This window comes from Apus apus, chromosome 6, assembly GCF_020740795.1.
Source record: "Apus apus isolate bApuApu2 chromosome 6, bApuApu2.pri.cur, whole genome shotgun sequence".
Taxonomy (NCBI): domain Eukaryota; kingdom Metazoa; phylum Chordata; class Aves; order Apodiformes; family Apodidae; genus Apus; species Apus apus.
In genome coordinates, this window is record NC_067287.1 from 16,527,050 (window position 1) to 16,542,568 (window position 15,519).

At 52.1% G+C, this 15,519-nt stretch overlaps 1 protein-coding gene across 3 annotated transcripts in view; it reads left to right on the forward strand.

Annotated features, from left to right (window-relative positions):
• Positions 1–14,492, forward strand: part of TTLL4 (tubulin tyrosine ligase like 4) — a 26,491-nt gene extending 11,999 nt beyond the window's left edge. The window contains exons 6-19 of one of the 3 annotated variants that reach the window (XM_051622811.1): positions 146–256; positions 1,182–1,258; positions 1,904–2,098; positions 2,180–2,262; positions 3,343–3,471; positions 4,008–4,130; positions 5,663–5,761; positions 6,326–6,460; positions 7,200–7,337; positions 9,140–9,239; positions 9,835–10,045; positions 12,057–12,127; positions 12,703–12,785; positions 13,587–14,492. In XM_051622811.1, coding sequence (XP_051478771.1) covers positions 146–256; positions 1,182–1,258; positions 1,904–2,098; positions 2,180–2,262; positions 3,343–3,471; positions 4,008–4,130; positions 5,663–5,761; positions 6,326–6,460; positions 7,200–7,337; positions 9,140–9,239; positions 9,835–10,045; positions 12,057–12,127; positions 12,703–12,785; positions 13,587–13,713 — 1,682 coding nt within the window. In that variant the 3' untranslated portion in view covers positions 13,714–14,492. Of the gene's footprint in view, positions 1–145; positions 257–1,181; positions 1,259–1,903; positions 2,099–2,179; positions 2,263–3,342; positions 3,472–4,007; positions 4,131–5,662; positions 5,762–6,325; positions 6,461–7,199; positions 7,338–9,139; positions 9,240–9,328; positions 9,801–9,834; positions 10,046–12,056; positions 12,128–12,702; positions 12,786–13,586 lie in introns of those variants that run through there. The other 2 variants (XM_051622812.1, XM_051622813.1) reach the window with 2 other exon arrangements.
• The last annotated feature ends 1,027 nt before the right edge of the window (positions 14,493–15,519 follow it).

Here is a 15,519-nt window from a genome sequence, read left to right on the forward strand (position 1 = left end):
GTCTTCTACTCCATGCTAGTCCTGTGAAGGGGGCTCTGCACTTTCCTCTGCATGCTTGTTGCTTGTGCAGCAAACTTTAAGAATTTCCCTGGATGCTGCATCTTGTGTTTGTTTTCCTTATGGCCTTATCATTTTGCTTTCCTAGTGGAAAAGCTGCCCTGGGAGCAGAGGAGGCTACTGCGATGGAAAATGTGCACAGTCACGCCAAACATAGTGAAGCAAACTGTTAGCAGGTCCCACTTCAGAGTCAGCAAAAGTAAGTTGTGAAGGGCTGGCAGCATCCGACATGTCATGTCATCCCTCGGCTGCAGTCCATGGGCACCAGAAGGACTGTAAAGAGCAGAGCAAAGGTGATACAGGCTCAGCACTGCAGGAAGCCAACCGTGTCCTAGGCTGTATCAAAAGAAGCGTGGCTTGTTCCTGGCATGGACCCCAAGGACTTACTTCTTAGCTGTCAGGAGCTGAGGCAGTGTGTGGGGCAGCAGAGCTGTGCTCCAACTTGTTTAAGCTGTGCCTGTAGATGGTGCTGCCACTCTAAGGAGGCTGGGACTTATCTGGTGCCAACCCCAGCATCGCTGGCCTTCATGTGCTGAGGAAGAAGCCATCCTCTCTGACCATAGCCAGAGAGTTCTCAGGGTTGGGATATTCTCACTGCAGAGATGTGGAGGAAAGGGCTGGGGAAGCACTGAGCATTTGTAGTTATGGTCCATACCCTGGAATGTGATCTCCCAGCAGTTCTGCAGGGCTCCTGCACATATCAGGAGACCTCTGCCTATTTTGGGGTGATAATGGGACACGCAGGGCAGAGCAAGACCTAGGAAGTCTTGCTATTTTATGTGTCCCTTAGCAGTGCAGTACTGATTAGCCAGCTACTTGATTCATCAGCTGTAAATCAGGGAAATCAGAGTACTGGGGAATTAAAGCCATTCCATTGACCTTGTGTCTGCCCAGATCCCTGTAACAATCATGTTTGCAAGGATATGACCCACCTGGTTAATTAGATCCCACTTACAGCCCTTAGTTTGGCAGCTTCATAGTAGCCAGTATGAGTGATTTGTGCTATTGCTGTGCGGCACCCCTGGCACACTTCTGCTAGACCTAGGAGATGGGGTGCTGGTGGGTTGAGATGGCTTTGTGGGTGGCAGGGTAGTAGATCATGGACCTTTTTGTTCTTCCTGCAGAAAGCAATGACTGGCTGGGCTGCTGGGGCCACCATATGAAATCCTCTGGCTTTAAAGCCATCAAGGAGCACCAGAAGGTAGGGGATGTTTTGGGCTGATCTCCTTTATGTGCACGGAGAGCACGTTAGGAGAAGTTTGGGTGGAGGCTGAGGGGAGGTACCTAACTCAGACCACAAAAAGGTCAGGAGTGGCCCATGGCTTGGGGAACATGTGAGGGACCAGAGTTTTGATATCTATCACACATACATGTTTGTCCTGGGGAGGCATGATGCTCCAGCCTACTCAGTCTTGAGGACAGCATCCAGGTTTGGAAGCTAGTAGCCTCCAGACCTGTTTCTGTCCTGCTGTGGGGTCTGTCTATCCCCAGAGCTTGTGTTGCGTAGGGAGGACTTTGGCATACAGTTTAGAAGCAGTGGGGTGGAAGATACTGCCAGAGGAAGCTCAAAGGCTGAGGGTTAGTGCCTTGCAGCTGCTCAAACATCAGAAAGGACAAGGTAACAGCTTCTGCCTTTGTAGCCAGTGTGTGTCACCATGAAGGTGTTTGTCCCTGCAGAGCTTCAGGAGCAAGTGGGTCCTGTCTTAGTGCAAACCTAGCAGGAGAACAAAGAGCATTACCCTGCACTGTGTTCAGAAAGGATGTATCCTCTGTCCAGGGAGCAGAAAGGGGTGGACTGGGAGGTGGGAAAGCAGGGAGATCTCGCAACATTTGGGTTCCTTTCCAGCTAAACCACTTCCCTGGTTCATTTGAAATTGGGAGAAAAGACCGTCTGTGGCACAACCTGTTGAAGATGCGGGCTCGCTGTGGGAAGAAGGAGTTCAACTTCTTTCCCCAGTCTTTCATCCTGCCCCAGGACATAAAATTACTTAGGAAAGCATGGGAGGAAGGAGCTAGCAGCCAGAAATGGATTGTGAAACCAGTAAGTGCAAAGCAGAGCTCAGTCCCTTGTCCTATTGTAGCTGCAGAGGGAAGATCTGATCCTTTCTTGTTTGTTTTGCAGCCAGCATCAGCAAGAGGCATTGGTATCCAGGTCATTCACAAATGGAGCCAGCTCCCCAAAAGGAGACCACTGCTGGTACAGAGGTGAGTGAAAGAAAGCAAAGCTGACACACAGCCTGGGACCTCCTAGTGCCTAGCCTCCCTGGCCAGGCCTGAACCATTGCCACTGTGTGGCAGAGCAGATGCACCTGATTTGAATCTGGAAACTTCCTGACTGCCTGTGTTTAATACTGCTGCTGGAAGTCTGGCTATGTCAGCTGCAGCTGAGCTCAGGGGGTGCTGCTGTCTCTGTGTAGGTTTTTGAGGTCTCAGGTACAAACTGAGTTCCATGAGCTTTCTGGGGCTTCTGTCTGGCAAGTGATCAGCTCCAGCTCTACTGTCATCCTGCTCCTGCTGCTTTGTACTCTAGGGTCTGGTATCTTTGGAGGCAAACAAACCTTATCCAGTGCCCACAAGCACAGTGGGAAGAGAAGTCCCAGGGGAAGATGTGGCAATTTTTAAATTTGGTCTTATCGAAGTTAGAATGGGTCAGTAAGAACCTCTGTGTGTGTGGATGTTGGTCAAAGGGTTTTCTTGAAAATCTCCTTCCTCTTCTGTAGAAAAATGGAGTAGCTTGTCTTGGTTTGAGGCTACTTTCTGGGAAGGTTCTTGTGAGGGCAGGAAAACTGTCCAGTGTATGGCAGATAGGGAGCTGCTGTGTTGGCTTGTCTATTCTCCCTGTATGCTTCCTGTGCAAAGTGATAAGCTTCCTATGGAAAATCATGAACTTTTGAGGTGAATAATTTAATGATTTGGATGAAAAATTCCAACTGTTTCTGCTCATCGAACCAAACCATCTGTGGCCCACTGCATGGCTCAGATGTTCCTGAATATTGTGATCAGTCTCGTGGGTGTGGAAAACCTACTTTGCTTTAGAGCAAGGGAGAATCTCTTCAAAATGGAGCTGGGCAGAAGGGAATGCTGCTCCTGTGCTGTGGGATCTTCCCATGCATGGGAGAGCTTTGTTCTCTCACATTTTGACTGTGGTGCTCTTAACTTGGAAGTGCTGTGCAAAAATGCTTCTGCATTGATCCCTGTTTTTGCCAAGCTTTCTGAGATGGGGGCTAGAGATGTTCCTGCACACAGAAATCGTAACCCTCCCCTGTTCCTTGTGTCCCTCTGCAGATATCTGAACAAACCCTACCTCATTGGCGGGAAGAAGTTTGACCTGAGGATCTACGTTTATGTCACTTGCTATGATCCCCTCAGGGTCTACCTGTTCAAGGATGGATTGGTTCGCTTTGCCAGCTGCAAGTAGGTTGTGCAGGAGTGTGGTGCTGGGAGCTGTAGCTTGCTTGCTTAAGAAGCAGTCTGGAAACACACGGAGTCACTGTAGGTGACAGTGTTGAAAGGGAATGTGAGAGGATGCTTTGTTCATCCACCTGTCTCAAGGCAAGATCAGCTCAGTGTAAAGCAGTTGTTGAAATATGGTGTCTGTGCTTCATGCTGCCTTGGAGCAGCCATACCAGACACTGAGCTGTTTCTTGCAGTTTTGACTGTATTGCCTCAGGCTGCTGCAGTTCTGTCACCGGTGCTCTGGTCTTCTCTTGAGGACATTCTGTGAGGGTGGGATTGCATCCTTCTGCCCCCAGGCAGCCTGCTCTGTGTCTCATGCTTTGTCTGATCATCCCTGGGCCCACAGGGACAGAGGCAGCCTGGGAAAGGCAGACGGCAGGGCTGGTGGGTGGCCAAGAGTGGTCTGAGATGAGGACAGACTTTCTGTCTGCCCCATGGGCCTGGAGGCAGCCAGTTCAAGCTTAGATTACTTCTGCTCCTATTGCCCCCTCTAGGTACTCCTCCTCAATGAAGACCCTCAGCAACAAGTTCATGCACTTGACCAACTACAGTGTGAACAAGAAGAACACAGAGTACAAGCCCAACTCAGATGAGACTGCTTGCCAGGGACACAAATGGTAGGTGCTGCTTTTAGGGCACAGGGCAGCTCTTTCTGTTCCCTGTTAAGTCAGACTTTTTCAGTATTCTTACCCCAGATTTGAAGGTGTTTCTTGTGTCTCTGCTCTCACTTGGGGGAACTGGAGGAGCAAAGTGATTTTAGCATGGTTTCATGTAATTGAATTTGGATGGTCTCTCTGGCTTGTGACTCATCCTGTCTGCTGCTGCTTGGGCTCTGGCTGCCTTTCATCCTGTCCGTGTCTGTGCAATTCCCTGCTTCCAACACTGCTCTCATCTGTGTTCATTCATCCCTTGCCCTATTGTGGGGGCGATGGGATGTGGTTAAAGCAGTATCTGATTTTTTTTGCTGTTAGAACTTGAATGGGTAATTGTGATGCTTAAACTGGCCAGATGGGAGCTTCTGCCCATCTCACTCTTGACCTCCTTTTGGAGGCAGAGAAAGGGACAGCCCTGGTGCAAAACTGATAATTTATGTGCTACTCAATGTGAATAGGGACAGCAGTGCCACTTCTAGGTGTTTGGGAGTGGGGCTGCAGTCTTGCAGGAGTTCCTGTTCCCTGCTCTCCCATGAGTGGACTGATCCAAGGCCCCAGGCACTTGTCTCTGATTCCACAGTGGTTTGAACTCTTTTAAAAATAGTGCAGGATAGAGTTCTCAATTCATGGGCCTGGGCAGGACTACTTCACTTCAAAAGGAGCTGCAGAAGGTAGTTTGCTGTGGTAGGATTACTGTCTTAGACCTGGACCTGCTGCATGGGCTGCTTCTCCATTGGGACTTTGAGAAGGGTCTGCTGTCCCCCAGCAGTTGAAATCTCATGGAGGTGGGATTGCGTGGGCTTTCAGTACTGCCATGCAAGTCAGAGCTGGCTGCTCCCACGTTAAAGATGAGAGTGGCTGTAATCCATCCACTCCATCTTGTATGCAGGAAGCGTGACCTTTGGATTCCTGGCCATTAGCCACTCGGTCTCACTTGAGCAACATCTGAGCATCCTTGGCTCCGTGTCAGGGCAGCTTGCAGCACTCGGTGTGGTGTGGGAAACTCTAAAAGCAGAGGCCATCCCCCCTGACATCTTGTTCTCCACATTTAAAAAAAATTTTTTCTCCACCCCCAAAGCCTCAGTGAACTGACTCTAGCTAAAAGATTTATGCCAGTCTTGCTGAATTCCTGCTGAGCTGCTTTGCAGTGCTGCGGGGGAAGGCCTGCAGGAAGGGGAGGTTTGCTGAGGACACGGAGGGGGAGGGAAGAGAAGATCTGGGCCTGACATACCTTGCTCATCTGCTAATTTGGGACCTATTACTCCAGTGCTGTGACAGATCTATGACAAATTTATGTTCCTAGTAACTTGGGTCTACCAGAACAGGGCCTGGGCTGGGTAAGGCAGAAACCAAGAGCTGAGGGGTTTGAGGATGGCAGTAGGATGTCTGTGCCAGGGAAGAGCTTTGTCAAGGCTCCTCTCTGCTGCTTTTACTCCCCTAACAGGGCTGGGCAGCAAGAGGCTACAGAGCTACCTCCTTTGCTTTCTCTCTCCTAGGACACTGAAAGCTCTCTGGAGTTACCTGACCCAGAAGGGAGTTAATAGCAAGGCCATCTGGGAGAAGATTAAGGACATCGTTATCAAAACCATCATTGCGTGAGTCCTGGCACCCCTTGCTCTGTGCCTGTTGCACCCTGGTCCCTCTGGCTCTTCAGTCCTCTCTCAACATGGTTTCAACATATAAATGCTGACACCACTGTTGGCTTCAGGATTTCTCTTTGGATCCTGTTACTGAAAATCCTGTTACTTACACTCATTCTGCAGTAGCTGCAGTGGGTAAATAGACCTTACATTTCCTGGGTCTGCCTGCAGTGTGGGGGAGAGGCCAGGAGGGTACTGTTAAGCCAACAGTCTGCCCTGCCCCGCTTGCCACCCACTCCTCTGCTTTGCCAGGGTGCCTGAAAAGAAAGGTCCCCTGGTGCAGGACAGATCTTGTGTTTTGAGGTGGATACTGCCTGATAGAGCAAGGATGCTCAGGATGCAATGCTGGATCCATATGCAGTGCAGCAGCAGCAGCTGACAGGCTTGCCTTGGTCTCTCAGCCCACCCGCTCCCTCAGTGTGTGGCTGCACAGGCTCTTGAAACTGGCAGCGTGTGCTGTGAGCAGCCAGAGCTCTGCTGCCTGATTTGGAAAAAAGCCTTTTTTTCCTTGGCTTGCAGCTCTGAGCCCTACGTGAACACCCTGGTGAAGATGTACGTGCGGCGGCCGTATTGTTGCCATGAGCTGTTTGGGTTTGATATCATGCTGGATGAAAACCTCAAGCCCTGGATCTTAGAGGTCAACATTTCCCCAAGGTAAAGCAGATTCTGAGCCACAGTAGACTGGATAATGGTCTTTCTTTTACCACAAAGTGAACTTGGCTCGTGATGTCCCCTGCACCTTGTGCTGAAAGACTTGTGGGCTTTGAAGCCTCACTCTCCAGATGGCAGGAATCAAAGTCCTCCCTGTCTGTGAAAACAACATACATCTGCAGCTCAGAAAGCTTTGCTGGGCATGCTCCAGCTAGAGCCAGGGAAGATTGTTTTAAAAAAGGAAGACCAAGGAGGGATGTGTCATGTAGGGAATGGGTGATGGGAGAGATTTCTTCTTTGCGGGGGCAGAGTGATCAGCAGCTCCACTGCCTTGTGCACAGTTCCCTGCTTACTGATGGCATCTGCCTTCTTGGTATCGGCTGAGCAGGCAGGGCTGGGAGCTGCAGAGTACTTGAGCATGGCCCCTTCTTCCTGCCAGAGTTGGATGGGCATGGGCTGGACACAGAGCTGTGGTCCCACACAGGGCTCTGGCGATGGAATTGCCTGTTTCCAGCAAATCTGGGAAGAGGTGGAGACATCAACCATTTCTGGTGGGCAGCCCCCATTCAAAGAGCTGTTGTCAGGATTTGTCTTTCAGTGCCTCCTGGCTGGCTGTGGTGAGGCAAGGGACAGGCTGGGGTTTGTATCCTGGTTAGCATCAACCCACAGAGCAATCTTGGGGCCATGGGGCTTGGTACCTCCATTCTAGCACTCAGGCTGTTGTGATGCTTCCTCCCCACAGCCTCCACTCCAACTCCCCGCTGGACGTGAGCATCAAGGGTCAGATGATCCGGGACCTCCTCAACCTTGCTGGCTTTGTTCTGCCCAGTGCGGACAGCGTGGCCTCAAGGCCACAGACAAGAAATAGCTCTACCTGCAGGTCAGCACCCCTCTGTGTCAGAGAGACAGGCTTTTTTTCTCCTGAGAGATTTCATCTGGGGACTGCTTGTAGCCCAGCAAACGCTGGTTTCTATGCTGTTGAGAGCCTGTGCTTGCTGGCCCTTCAGCTATGGGTCTGAGGGACTTGCATCATTCCATGGGTATCTGTTTCCTTCGGTCTCTTCAAGGCAGAAGGATTTATGCCCTCTTTGCAGGTCCATAGCTGGAAGTGAGGCCAGTGTAATTTGTGCTTGCTCTGCAGTTAGTTGAATCGTGCTCTTTCCTCCTTCCCCCTGCCAGAACTAGCCACACTGCCTTTCTGTTTGCTTGGTGTGCTGGCTGGCTGTGTTGGGGCTGGATCTACTGACTCTCTACCCCAGGGCTGCCTTGACCAAGAGGAGCACCTGTTATTTATGCAAAGCCTGGAGTGATCTGTTCTTTAGGCAGGGCCACAGGTGTCAGAGGCTGTAGACCTACGGGTAGGTGTGTGCACAGTCTTACCTTGCAGCTAACATGACTGTTTCTTGTAATAAGGCTTATTACTGGATGTGTGTCCACCCAGGCCCCTATTCCTCCCATGTTTCACCACAGCCTGGGCTTATACCGGTTTCAAACCTGGCGGTGGGGGGGAAACCATTCCTGCTCCCTGCAGCAGCATGACTGCTTGGCCATATGTCACTGAAGGAGCAGCTTGCTGGGTTGAGCACCAGCAAGCAGTGATGTGTGGGCACACTGAAAGTTGGGAGTCTTGCCTTCCACCTGCCCTGTGCCTTCAGTGAAGTGGGCAGATTGGAGCATGGGCCTGTTCCAGCCAGAGAGCTCTCGCCAGCTCATCTGCGGTGCTTTGATCACTTGCTCCTTTGTGGCTTGTGACAGAGGCACTGAAGGGCAGGTGTCCTCGCAGGGACCTCGACATAGTTCAGATGGTGCAGAGCTCCTGCATCCAGAGGCAAGCTTGCTTAACTGTATCTCCTGCCCTAGGGAAGGATATGAGAGGACTTTTTGTATATGGTCATAATTGCAGTAGATCTGTCTGTTCCCCAAGCACCATGCAGCACAGCCTCAAGGCTCTGCTCTCCCCCTGCAGATCTGCATGCAACTAACACTTTGCAGCAGAAGAACAAATTAGCTGTGTTGATATAAGTGTTAAAAGGTGTTGGACAAGTATCTCCCAGACTCTGGCATCCCCAAATGGCTCAGCTGTGTGCTTAGAATAGTTTAGATGGTTGCTGGTCAGATCATACAAAAGGCCAGGATTTCCCGTGGCATGTGGAGCTGGAGCTAAATTTGAGTCTTGAGAGTTCTTGGATGTTGCAGGAGGAAGTTTTCATCTAAGAGTTCTCTCCTTGCTTGCACAGTATCAGTACTGAGTGCTTATACCCTTAGCCCTGTTGGTACAGTTAGGATGCTGTGTTCCAAGCGGGATGTAGACATGAAATTCCACCAGGCTTTGAGTGCTGTGAATCGGGTCACGGTGTGTCTTTGGCCCTCCTGCATCTCGTGTGGGTGTCAGGTGATGGCTCACCTTTTGGATGAAAGAACACCAAAATGCCTTAGCTAGATGCTGGTAGGGCCCTCCCTGTTCTCCTGCCCACATCCTTCCTGGGTCCTGTGCAGATGTACAAGGCTGTGGGTGCATCGCTGATCTTGGAACTAGTGAAATCCTTGAAGAAAGAGTTCTCTCCTCCACGGCATCTTCCTGAGGGTGTCACTGCTCTCACAGAAATTTCTGGGAGCAGCTCTGCCATGACAGAACTTGGTCTTATCTGCTTAAATGCTCTACTATCTCTTCTTGTGTCCTAGTATGGACAGTGCTTTGAAGAAGTCCAAGCCAACATCTGAGCATTTCATAGCAGAGAAGATGAAGAAAGCCTATTACTTGGCACAGAAGACACCTAACCAGGTATGACCCAATCTCCTCTGATACTTGCATCATCCTGCCAAGCCACTGTCCCAACCCGTCCCATGTGTTTATCCCTTGTCCCTCTCCAGATTGTGCACCTCTGTGGGAACAGCCAGATGATGGGGAGCACTTGGGCTCCAGAGGGTTACAAGACAGCTGGTCAGAAAGAAATTGGGTTTGCTTAAACCCCTGCTGCACCGGCTCATCTTTACATTAAAATAGGCATGTGCTGAGAAGCATGTTACCCACCAGTCCAGACAAGGCCTAAGCACTGCATGTTCCTCCTCATGTCTGCACAGCTCTTCTAGCCTTTGCCTGCTGACCCCATGCAGGTTAGCAGGGAAACTTGCCTTTCGTGTCACCTGGCAGTGTCTTTAAGAGAGGCTGGGCTGCATAACTGGGGGTCTTCTCAGCTCTGTACAACAGTGATGGCACCACTGAGCCTAGATTTCATTTTCCACATGGTCTGTGTCCCAAAGATCTCAGACTCATGGAGACTTTTGCCTTGAGAGGGTTTGAGGAGTGGGGAGGCGGGAAGGGGGACAGACAAAACGTAGTTCATTTCTCCTTGACCCTGGGTTGCTCTTGTCTGCAGGATTTTTATTCTTCTGTCTTGGACATCCTGACCCCAGATGATGTTCGCATCCTGGTGGAGACAGAGGACGAGTATTCCCGGCGGGGGCAGTTTGAGCGGGTGTTCCCCACCCACATCTCCATGCGGTATCTGCACTTCTTTGAGCAGCCTCGTTACTTCAACATCCTGGTGACCCAGTGGGAGCTCAAATACTACTTGAATAAACACAAAGGTAACTGGCACAGTCACCCAGTCAGGAGGCTGCTGACTGCTCTCATGAACACAGCACCAGCACTTCTAGGTGCCCTGGAGCTGAAGCAGTTTGGGATTCTGCCTTCAACCTGTAGCTCTGGGCTCTTACTGCATTCCTCTGCCCTCTTTTGAGGGAGAAACAGCTGGAGTCACTGGGCTCTGCTCCTTAGAGGTGCCCTGTGAAGTGAAGGAAAAACTGGGCCTGTTCCCTGGTCCCCCACTGCTTTCTAATTGAAGAAATACTGTCATTTCCACCCTTCCAGGACACAACTCTGTATTTTAATAAAAAACATCCTTTAATGAGGCATAGCTGGGTTGGACCAATTCCTTCTCACCCAGGGCTGTCTCTGTTAGGGTAGCACTAGGAGCTACTTAGGAGAGAGAACCAGCGGGGTCTAGTGTGAGGGATTAGAGAACATAAAGAGCCTGTGGCTTGGGGCTCTCCAGCCAGCATGTGATCTAGCTGGAGAGGCTTCTGCAGGAGCTGGCCCTCCACTGAGGCAGAGTCTGTGTGCTCCTAGCCTGGCTGTCATGCAGTGAAAAAAAAAGCTTTTGTCACTTTTCACTGGTGTTAAAGCAAATATCAAAGGGGTAGGTAACAGTCTTTCACAGGGAATCAGTAACCTCATAGCCCTCTCCAGCTGTGCTGTCAGCGTGTGTCAGCCTTTGCCTTGCTAATACCTTTGCTGGATGCTCTTGTGTCAGCTGGAAGAAAGATCCTGTCATCGTCTGCACTGAAGGGCTGCCCTGAGCTTTGCTGCTCAGGCCAGGGTCCTAGTTCAGTGCTCCAGCTTCCCCAGAGCCGCCCAGTGAGCAGATTTGCACTATCCCCTCACTGCTCTTCAACTCTGAATAAAACCCAGCCTCACCCAGCCCTTCCCATTCATGTATGTTCCATGCAATCCCCTGCTCTCCCTGGCCAGCAAGATGCAAAGGTCAGGCTGGTGCACAGAGCTGGGGCAGGACCTTTTTTTCCAGTGTCCTGGGGCTTGCTGAAAGGTCACTGAAGAGCAAGGATTTCTCCTATAGCCAGGGCTGGTATCGTATAGCAAAGCACAGTAACCCCTGCTGGACAGCATCAAGTTCTTGACCATTGCTCTGCTGGTTCTTGAATCTCAAGGCACCTTAGCTTGTGTTGTGGCTCTTTCTTAAAAAAAGAAAACAGGAAGAAAGGACCAGTCCTGGATTTCTTAAGATCTCTGGATTAGCAGAGAGCAGGGAGCTTTGCTGTAGCAGTGACAGCTAGCAGGAGGAGGCCTTGGAGGAAGTGGAGCCTGTTCAGTGCAGCTGGACACATGGCTCTGCTTCAAGGTGACCTCCCTGTGCTCTGGAGCAGTACATCTTATGTGTGTCTGGGGGAATGGTCCCTTCTAGTCACACTGCTGGTGAGCTCGGTCTGTGCCAGCCTTGCCCTCTGCCAGGGATGGAGACCAGGTCTCAGCCCATGTCAAGCTCTGGATGGATCCATGCAGGGAGGAGGCAATGTGCTGGAAAGCTGCAGCTGATCAGTGCTGTGCAAGGAGGAGGTTGCCTGAGCTGCCCTCCTCTGGGAGAAGGGCTGGTGACAGCAAAGCTGCTCTACATTTGCTCTGGAGGAACTTTCACCAGTGCAGCCCAAATCAGGTGCTGCTGTTGGCAGGCACCAGGCTCAGGGGGACAGCCAGTCTGGTCTAATTCGGCAAATCCCGTGTTGCCCCACTTTCCCTGCTTAGCTGAGCCTGCTGCACGGTGTGCCTGGCTCCCTGGGAGGAAGGCAGGCACTGAGGCAGCCCACGTGCTGCCACTTGCTGGTGTTTGCTTGTACAAAAGGTGAACGCCCTTGGTTTACCCCGTGTTTGCTGGGGCTCAGGCACGTGTTTGAGTGGTTATTGCATCACATGAACTGTGTGGGGAGCTCACTCCGCGCAGCATGTTTGTGTGCCCAAACTGGGAAGGCTTAATTCTCTGCAAACTTGGCTGTTCATTCTTGCTTCTTTTCTGTCACATCCCAGGTCTGGAGCTACTGAAGAAATGGTGTGTCAAAGGGTACCACACTGGGGCAGGGATGGATTTGGCCCAGATGGTATGTATGGCTGTGGGTAAGCTAGGAAGAGGAGGTTTTTAGCCTAGGCAGTGTTAGGCAGAGATCTGTGTGTTCTGCTTCCTGTGGCTCCTTCCGTGCATGTCTGGCCTGCTCTTCCCTCTCTGGCAGGACCTCCAGGAGAACATGCTTCTCTCTCTCCCACCAATGTGAAATCCACCCAGTATCTCAGATCTGCAATTACCTCACATCTGAATATCCTTGTGTGCATTGGGCACAGCCCTACATATTTGGCAGCTGGCCTGACCTTTATTCCCCTCCATGAGGGAGCCATCTCTGTCACTCCTCTGCCTTACAGCAGGCTGATCCAGTGAAAGAAACTCACTCTTTTGACCTCGAGATGCTCTGCTCCCACTTAGAGCAGAGAGATTCATTAAGGAGAGAGCAAGGACTGCTCTGTTTGCTATTCTGGGAACAATTTGGTGGCAGTGATGATGCATAGCATTGTGAGGCAGTTCAAGCTGAAGTGCACTAGGGCAGCCTACAGCAGAGCCCAGCAGGCTCGAGGGATTTTTTCCACAACTTAAATAGTCGTTTGGTTGTCTTTCCTCCTGCAGTGGTCATTGCCAAAGTCTTTCTTCCTCCAGAAGAGCAGTGTTCCATTGAATGGCTTCAGCAAACTGGAACTGGGCAGACTGGGGTGAGTTTGTGCTGACCATGACGTGATGTTCTCAGTGTGACTTTAGGACTGGTGTCCTGAGAGAACTGGCAGCAGGGAAAGCTTGGTTTAAGGGGAGAGAGGCAGGTTGGCTTGCAGGCTCTGAAGCCAGCCTATGTTCTCTGGAGAGCCAGCTGGTGCGTCTGGCATGATACCTATGCAACTGGGCATGTCTCCTTGGCATTGTATGCTCAGCTCAGATGGGAGTGAGGCCCAGAACAGCCAGACTGGATAATGTTTGGGGTTGTCATGGTCAGGACATGCTGACAAGGTGTTCCCCACAGGGACCTGCATCACTTCTGTGAGCTCTGATACAGCCAGCAGTGAGCTGAGGCTCTCAGCTGCAGCATGGAGCTGGGAGAGCAGTGAGGCCTTTAGGTCTGCTGCACTCTGCCAGCTTCCTTGAGCAAAGCTGGGCTGCAAAGTGGGTGCTGCTGGCCCTGACAGCTTCCTGCAGGGAGGTGGAGGACTGGGATTTGGGTGAGCCAAAGTGGAGGGCAGGCACACCCCTGGTCTCTGGTGTTAAGGGAAAGGGCATCCCTGCTCCTGTATCCAGGTCAGGATGGAGTTGGATTTATGTGCAGTCAGGGAGATCAAGCTGTGACCCTAAAGTCTCAGATGTCTGTTGGGGTGAGCGTTGCTGCCAGGGATGGGAGATTGAGTAGGTGAGCGTGCCAGGCCCCATCTCTGTGTATAATGATACTGCAGATGAATGTTGTACCATGGCCCTTTTGATCCTTTCTGACTGTCCCTAAGTAGCACAGGGTCTCCTTTCTCTTGCAGCACACTACTCCCTTCAGCTGGTGAAGACCTCATGAGATGCCTGGAGCCCAGCCCTACTCAGAGCTTACCTCTCAACAAGTGCACTGGAAGAGCCAAACAGAAATCTAGTGGCAGCCTGTCAATGTGACCAGGCAGCCACCCTCCCTCTTTGAAGACACCTCAACCTACCTCAAAGGAAGAGACAGGAGCTGGCCCTGGAGATCAAGGACTGTGGGAACCCCCTGTGCTGCACGCTTGCCTGTGAGGCTATTTTCAGAGATGGATGCTTTACTGGGCAGAGAGGAGAGCAGTGCGACTTCCCTTTTTAAAACAAATGGCAAAGCCTGGGCAAGTGGGGTTTGTCTGGTCTTTGTCCTAGGCTGCTCTTAAAGCCTGTCGTGGTGATGGTTTCTTTGCTGTGTGGGTGCTGGCTGAGCTTGGAGTCAGCCTAGCCTTCCCACCTCTGACAAACATGGGCAGAGCCCTTGCTCGCCTGTTGTCTCCATGCTCTGGTCTTGAGCTGCTGGGAGCTGAGTCTGCTCCTGTGCCGCTGCAGCCTGGCCCCTGGAGAAAAGTCCCCAGCCACCAGCTGGCTCCTCTGGAAGGAGCAGGGCTTGGGACTTTGGACTGACCCCTTTCATCCTTTCTGAACATGTGCCAATGTCCTTCCGTCCCCCAGCCTTGAGGCCTGGGGGGAACCTTGGGCTTGCACGTTACTGCTCGGGAGAGACCACGGGTACCTGTGTGGCTCCAGTTTGTCGTGCGGACAGTAGGGCTGCCAGGGAGGGAGCATCCTCTTCAGGCTGTCAGCTCTCCCAGGTGACCTGCAACATGCATGTGGAGACTGCAGGCAAGTGCTCTTCTCCTGGGCTCTGGTCTCTATTTTCCTTTCATTTCTCAAGGATTTCTATTAAAGTTTAGCACTCAGCTGTTCTGGTCTCCATCTTCCTCCATTGCTCTGACCTGTTTGGGTCAGCAGAGCAGCTCAGCTCTTCCCATGCTTCACTGAGCTCTGGTACAGGAAGAGTTTGTGCCACTACCCCACCATTCCCCTGTCCTTCCCAGAGCTAGGGGTAGTTTTTTCTGCCCCATGGCAGGTTAGTGTGCCTCCCTGCATGGGGCAGCAGCTGCCAGTGTACCTGCTGGGGCCTGGGGTCTGCCTTACGTCCTGGGGCCTCTCCTGCAGATCATTAACCATGGGGGGACAGAGCAGCCCAGCTTTGCAGTAGGGGAAGGAAGGGTTGTGACCCCTTGCTCGTTTTGGGTAACATTCTCCCAGCCTGGAAGGGGAATGCTGGGCTCTTGGGGGGGCGTTGTGTGAGGCCAGGAGAGGTGCTGAGCCCCATGTGTGGGCCCTGGAGCTTGCAGAAAGCCCTCCCCTCTCCCTGCAACCCCCTGCCCAGAGCTGGGCCCTGTTTCTCTGGTCTCCTTGGTGACAATCTCATCTCTCCTCGGCTTCTCTCCAGCGCCTGAAAATAGCTGTTGCAAGTGGAGATGCCTGTTCCCTTCCCTGCACCCAGCCGTGGCCAGGGTGGAGCCAGGCTGTCCAGCTTGGCACAGCTGTACAGGCACAGCCCCATCACACCCCCTGCACTGCTGCGGGGTAAGGGCCACCAGGACTGAGGCAGTCGCGGTGTCCTCGTGTCACCCCAGCCCTCCTGCCCTGTCCCTAATGCTGAAACCCCTGCCTTGTCCCTTCCTCTCTTCAGTGCCTTGGGACAGGGGCTTTGCTCCTTGCACCCCTGCACAGGCGGTGATTCAGTTGTCCCCCAGGAGCCAACCAGAGCCACTCTGTCCCCTTGGTCTGGCAGCCACCAGCCTGCTCGCCCACGGCTGCTCCGCGGCCGGCACGGCAGCTGGCCAAGGGGTTATTTGAACCTTCCTGAAATAGAAATGGAGCTGGGACCGAGCAGAGAGCGGGCGAGGAAGGAGGGAAGGAGCTTCTCTGGTGTGG